General features: G+C 40.5%; 1 protein-coding gene across 1 annotated transcript; it reads left to right on the top strand.

Moving 5' to 3' along the window:
• The first annotated feature begins 209 nt into the window (after nucleotides 1-209).
• On the top strand, nucleotides 210-4,115 carry sdsl (serine dehydratase-like). The gene is made up of 9 exons (XM_050062439.1): nucleotides 210-392; nucleotides 1,138-1,291; nucleotides 1,431-1,467; nucleotides 1,559-1,698; nucleotides 1,804-1,892; nucleotides 2,034-2,267; nucleotides 2,361-2,491; nucleotides 2,727-2,813; nucleotides 3,744-4,115. The coding sequence occupies exons 2-9, from the start codon at nucleotides 1,145-1,147 to the stop codon at nucleotides 3,845-3,847; spliced, it is 969 nt and encodes a 322-aa protein (XP_049918396.1). The 5' UTR covers nucleotides 210-392; nucleotides 1,138-1,144; the 3' UTR covers nucleotides 3,848-4,115.
• Nucleotides 4,116-6,962: the final 2,847 nt, after the last annotated feature.

Here is a 6,962-nt window from a genome sequence, read left to right as displayed (position 1 = left end):
ATAAAAGGACACAAATACTCCAAATAAAAATCAAAATAAATGAATAAGAATTATTTTTTTATTTTAATAAAAACATTTATTATTATTATTATTATTGTTATTATTATTATTGTTATTATTATTATTAGTAGTAGTAGTAGTAGTAGCAGCCTACCAATACTAAGTCAAGTCGCACATTTATTTTGAAGGAACAACCGGAAGTGGTAGTGTTTTGCTGGTTTGGCGCTGTTTCATGTGTTTTTGTCGGTTTTTGTCCCGTGACGCTAATGTGCTACATGCTAGCTCCATAATGCAGCATAATGTAGCATACACTGAAAACATGATACAATTTGTATAGAATAAACTACCGTTTAATGGTCAGAGGCTCGTTCAACACGACGTTTTAACCAAACGTAAGTCAGCATTTAATGACGTACAATACAAACTAATGTTACCTCATTACAACGTTGGGTCACGTTGTAACTCACTATACGTCATGTACTGTATATCATTGTATTCATAAGGATTTGCTGCGTCACTCAATCATTGTAGTTCAACCTGGTTCGCTTTCGCCTTAAGAACACGTTAAATTAAAAACAAATGTTCGGTGCAAAATAAGTTATTGATATGATAAATAGCTTATAAATCTTACCATGTACATTGTTTTGGTTGTCTGAGACATGTCTGCTGCCACTACCCCGGTGGAATGAGTGAAAATGTGTTTTTCCAGAAACAGTGCCCCAGTTAGCCAATGATTATTCTCAGATGTCTTTTTGAACATTTGTGAGCTACAAGTGTTGTGGACTTTTAGAAGAAATACCTTTATGACTGAACTGCTTAACTATGCTCATGTGAACATCCTTACTACTTTTAGCCTTCTACTACTACTACTACTACTACTACTACTACTACCCATTATAATATTTCCAGCTGAAGATAAAGGCAGCACTGGCCATGTCAAACATCAGTGTGAACATTGACACCTATTGTAATAAAAATCTGTCATAAAGATAAAGTGTCCACCTTAAAGTCCACTTAGTAGCTTTTTTAGAGCTTTCAGTCCCATTTCACAGTCCTCATCAGTGCACACTGTTTGCTTAGTTGTCATCACACCCAACTTTCTACTTAACACGGTGTTGGGCATTTTTGTGAAATTAGGTGCACCATGGAGAAGCATTTCCACCTGAACACACCGCTGCTGGAGAGCGTCAGCATGTCCAAACACGTTGGAACCATTGTGTACCTGAAGATGGAGAACTCTCAGCCCTCTGGCTCCTTCAAGATCCGTGGCATCGGACACCTCTGCCAGCAGGTAGGAGCTCTCCACCCTCTGCTTTTGCTTCACCTCCATCATAACAGACACTGGTCGATCTCAGTAAAAAGGCATATGAAAAGTTGTCACAAAAAAGAAACTAACTTGCCCTTTTTCATGTCATCGCTCTCTCCTGCAGCTCGCCAGACAGTCGAAAGGAGTTGTCTGCTCTTCAGGTGACAATTCTGCTGTGACACTGCATGGTAATCTACAAAATACAATATCTACGAGTGACTGTGACTGTAACATAATATGGCCTTTTTATAGGTGGTAATGCAGGTATGGCTGCCGCATACGTAGCCAGAAAAATGGGTGTACCAGCCACCATCATAGTTCCTTCCTCGTCTCCTCAGCTGGTCGTTCAGAGACTCCAGGATCAGGGTGCTACGGTCAAGATGATAGGCAGGGTAAAGTGTAATATTAATTATATGCAAGTGATCCCTTTGTAGCACTGACATCAGCTATGGGCTGATCATAAACAGAAAAAAAATGTAGTAAACTTTTATCCATAGGTTTGGGATGATGCCAATGCAGAGGCTCTGAGACTGGCAGAAACAGAAGGACTCACCTATGTTCCTCCATTCGATCACCCCCTGCTCTGGTAGAAACACTCATCACATTTAAAGTTTCCTGCTGAAATGTAATATCAGTGGATGAACTACAAAACTGTGCGATATTAACTTCCATTCAAACTCCCTCCTCACACACACACACACACACACACACACACACACACACCCAGGCAGGGCCATGCCACCATGATCTCAGAGGTTGCAGCCTCTCTGGGTCCCGGTGTGAAGCCTGGAGCTGTGCTGGTGGCCGTGGGTGGAGGGGGGCTCCTTTGTGGCGTCATCCAGGGCCTGAAGGACGTAGGCTGGACAGATGTACCCATCGTCGCCATGGAGACAGTGGGGGCAGATTGTTTCAACGCTGCGGTTAAGGCAGGGAGGGTGGTCACCCTGGATGACATCACCAGGTTAGAGGTTAAAGGAGTTTTTAAGTTTTCTGGGGTTAAGTTTTTTTTTTTAATGAAACCAAATTGACTGCGTCCCCCTCTGTCTGTTCACAGTGAGGCTAAATGTCTCGGAGCAAAGACAGTCTGTAAGAAAGCTTTTGAATACAGCCAGTGCAGCGAGCTTACAATCATTTCTGAACTTGTGACTGACCAGCAGGCTCTGCATGCTGTGGAAACATTCCTGGGTGAGTGTGTGTGTTTTTCCTTAAATGTGCATTTTACTGTAATATTCCTAGGAACTTTCCTTTGACTGGTTATGACCTGTGAACAGTCCAAATATCATCTGAGAATATCAACAATCACCCTCACTGTTTGGTTTTAATTGCTAGCATAAGCTGCTATAATAAACTTGGCTTCATAATGGCTTTGCCTTTGTTTTACTTTAACTCAGTGTGTGTATGTGTGATCGTGATCTTGCAGATGAGGAGCGTGTGCTGGTGGAGATGGCATGCGGAGCAGCTCTCGCAGCTGTCTACAGCAGGCTCATACACAGATTACAGGATGAAGGTAACGACTCTGGAGTCAAAGATATGAACCACAATGCTTCTGTTGTGTGTGTACTAAACCCTCTCAATTTACAACTCCTCTGTTTGTTGACAACAGCGAGACTGTGTTTAAGAGAGGAATTAATGGGACAGTTCACCTCCAAATCAAAAAATACACATTCTTCCCCTTACCTGTAGTGCTATTTATCAACCTAGATTGTTTTGGTGTGAGTTGTTGTGTGTTGAAGATATCTGCCTTCTCTCTAATATAATGGAACTAGATGGCACTTGGCTTGTGGTGCCAAAAAAATACATTTGAAAAACTCAACATCATTGTCTCTTTACAGAAATCATGACCAGAGGCCTGTATTAGGAAGCAGGATTTGGAGTTAGCGAGGTGACTTGGGGGTTCTCAGGGTTTTCAGTACTACGAAGCTGGTTCTCTTTTTACTAGGATAAATCACCATGGCAACATATGCTGAACAGCTAACCCGCTACCGGGCAGGTTAACTTCAGGGTATCGGATCACAATCTGTCAACACACTGACCTCTGACCAATCAGATCAAAGAAGAAAAACGTATCCATGGACAAAATCCAGAGTCTCAGGTACTACGCACTCCCTTGTGCACGGTGATAGGGTTGGCAGGTGTCATTCAGTAGAAAGAAAATAGTTCCTACATGAAACTGCTCACAACAAGGTCTGTGGATTATCTTGAGTAACTGGGTCATGATTTCTGGAAAGAGACATTGCTGTTGAGTTTTTCAAATGTTTTTTTTTTTTTTGGAGCTTTGAGCTCCACAAGCCGAGTGCCATCTAGTTCCATTATATTGGAGGTAAGACAGACATCTCTATGGTATTTATGGTGAAACTTACCATGTATAGTAAATCCCTTCTAATGAGGGCAAATGTCTGGAGAAGATGATCAGTTTTGTTTCACCACACTTTTCTAGGTCGGCTGCCAACTCAGCTGGGCCCCCTGCTGGTGATTGTGTGTGGTGGCAGCAGTGTCGACATGGAGCAACTGGCCTACCTCAAACACAAACTGCACACTTAAAGTACTGTATGTGTATAAATGTGTCTTTATGAGTGCATAGCAATAAATGTGTGTCTTTGTGACAGGCCAACAGAGGGCTACAACACCTAGAAGAACTGAATGGATGAATGCATAAAACATACAAGCACTACAGAAACATCTCATTTCTAGAGGCAAAGTTGTTTGCAATGTTGGTGATTAAGGATAAAGTGATTCCCCTGGTACAGCACTGTCATTTTTAAGTTGCAGAACATATAATACAAAAAACAATAAACACAAATTTTTTCACTTATACATAACTGAGTGTCATGCATGTGAACATGTTTGCATGCTCAGCTCAGTGGTGTGACAATTGTATTACTAGGTTTCCCCACATGGTGGTGTCACAGTTCACTATTCACAAATACACCGGCCCTCCACAGAGTCTGACTCAGAAAACTTCATAGCAAAAAAAAAGAGCTTTTGTCTGCTTCAAACTGATAAATAATGGGCTATATAATTAATGTGATTTGTTTATCTATTTATGAATTAATTGTATTTCAGCAGTCTGAGGCATAACAGTGTTGCTCTTACATTTCATATTCGTACAGGGACACTACACCCAAACACTTGTGCATTTCAGTTACATTTGTAGCCTTGGATTGTTCTCCAGTGCAGTAATATAGTTCAGATGACAACATCGGACCTTCACCTACACATTAAATATAGTCCTGTCAATTTATGTGATGTGTAGGAAGTTATTACTATGGAAACAGCTCCTCACTGTTCTGCCTGCGTCAGTGAAGTCAGGGGGAAAGCGTTGGGTTTGACAGCCTGTTGATATTCTTTGTCCTCTTAACTGTCAGACAGTTGCATAAGGTGTTCTGTTTACAAAGAGTACAAACTTTATAGCTAACATTATAATCACTTGCTCTATGACACGCCTATTAAAAAGCATCTCAAATGATGAATTGATCAAAACAACATTTATTTTTTAAGTGAAGCAAATAAGAAACTGAAAAACATTTGACTAGTTCTGCATACAGTAGTGATGACAATAAAGACTGAGCTGTAATTAACATATTTGATGAGAGATAATTAATGTAAATATTGTCACAGGTATACGCATCATCAGTTTGAATTCTTCAGTCAAGGTCTACTTAGAGGTATCTTCCAGAGCTTTCAACTACTGTACATCACGTGGTCAGATGTCATGGAGATGGCTCGGTTACGACCTAAGTATGGAACTTTGGTCTTCTGATCAAAGGCTGGCAGCTGGTGAACTGCAGAAAGAAAAGGGCTGCGTCCATCGTATAAGGACTTTATTCAGACCCATTCATCCATCTATCCATCCATTTTTGTAACCGCTTATCCTCTTGAGGGTCGCGGGGGGGCTGGAGCCTATCCCGACTGACATTGGGCAAGAGGCAAGCCCTGGACAGGTCCCCAGACTATCGCAGGGCTGACACATAGAGACAGACAACCATTCACACTCACATTCACACCTACAGACAATTTAGAGTCACCAGTTAACCTATCCCCAACCTGCATGTCTTTGGACTGTGGGAGGAAGCCGGAGTACCTGGTAGGTTGGTGTCAATGCTGTGAAAATAGGTGGGCAGCCACCCAGTAAACGACTTGATTTACAAGTTTACTCATCACTATGAGATATATATCAAACAATGAATCACATTTTGCACATCTGTGTGTTATATCATATTTAGTGTTTTTTTTTTTGTTATTTTGGGGGGGTTTTTACAATGTAAAAAGCATTGCAAACTTTACACCCTTCTATGTTCTTCAACAAAATCTTTATTGTTCTTATTCCTCCGTACCCTTTTTTTGGCACTCAACTCCTTCCAAATTTATCAGTGTAGAAACTTCATTCAAGTCCTCTCTATTTATACTTCAAACTCTACAGTGTTTCAAATCTTTCATATATTATGGGCATTATGCAACTTTGAAAGTCAGCAATTCAGTTCAGTGTTCAGCTTTTCAAAGAACCTTAAACTTTTCCAAATTTTTCATACATTATAGGCATTATTCAACTTAACAACAACATTTATACTAATTAAATCCATTCCCAATTTTCCAACTATTCCTACTACTTCAGTGTCTTCTCAAATTTGTAAGAACTTCAATCCATTTAACACTTTTAAGCCAGCAATGCAGTGTAGCATCAGCTTTTGCGACACCTAGCATTCACACCACAATTTGTTCAGATGTTTCATTTTCTAGTTGACGTTGTAGTTTTAAGTGATTTCTTCTTCCTCATATTGTGAAATATAACTAAAGATAAAAGTTCTGCCTTTGCATCACTTCTACTTTATATCCCAAGTATGATGCTCAGGGATGACAGCCACAGCTGAATGACTGCCAACCTGGGTTTGAAGTGTGATATTATTTTGGTATAGTTTGTCAGAGATTTTTACAAGATGCACATCTTACATAAAATTCTGCAGGATACACCACCACCTTGCTTGTGTATGGAGGAAAACACACAACTTTGTGACCTCAGTGTTTCTGTTGGATCAATCATTCTGCACTGGAGGAGTTTGCCTTGAGGAGTAGTGCAGTTGGTGGTATTCCTCAAGCCTCCAGCCTTCTATACACTGAATGAAACATTAAAGAGCCTAAAAATACATTTTCACTCACTAGTTCCCTATATAAAATCTGTCCTGATACAACACTGTCTCACAGAAATACATAAAACAGACATGACCTCTAAACAATGCATTACGTGGTGGTGGGCACGAAATATGTTAAAATTACAATGCTGGCAACACGAAAACAGTGCCAATGCAAAGTCCATTGCAAACTGTTGATGTGAAATGGTTGCAGTTTGTTTAGGTTAAGGAAAGTAAAATACTTGTTTGAGCTGAATTTTATTTTATTTGAGTTGAGTCCTGTCCCTTTGTCTTCAGCTTCCCTTGTTGCAGCCGCATGCAAATCAAGTGCCCTGCAGAGCAGCATCCTCGTCTCCCTCATCTGCCTTCATGGACAGCCAGGTAATGATAGTGTTTGCCCTAAACTTTGGCGTTGTTTGTCACTGTTGTGAAATTAAACCACTACTAAAACATCTCAGTGCAGCCAGTCTAACTGAGGCAATAACCCACCATTGACAACAAGTAAGCTAAGTCATTCTCCAACTCTCTGC

This window comes from Epinephelus moara, chromosome 14 (assembly GCF_006386435.1).
Source record: "Epinephelus moara isolate mb chromosome 14, YSFRI_EMoa_1.0, whole genome shotgun sequence".
NCBI lineage: Eukaryota > Metazoa > Chordata > Actinopteri > Perciformes > Serranidae > Epinephelus > Epinephelus moara.
This window is presented reverse-complemented; position numbering and strand designations above follow the sequence as displayed.

Excerpts from the sequence above, each read along its gene's own strand:
- sdsl (XM_050062439.1), top strand. The coding sequence starts at position 1,145 with ATGGAGAAGCATTTCCACCTGAACACACCGCTGCTGGAGAGCGTCAGC. Across the intron at positions 2,268-2,360 it reads ACCCTGGATGACATCACCAG|TGAGGCTAAATGTCTCGGAG; the intron begins GTTAGAGGTTAA and ends GTCTGTTCACAG. Across the intron at positions 2,492-2,726 it reads TGCTGTGGAAACATTCCTGG|ATGAGGAGCGTGTGCTGGTG; the intron begins GTGAGTGTGTGT and ends GTGATCTTGCAG.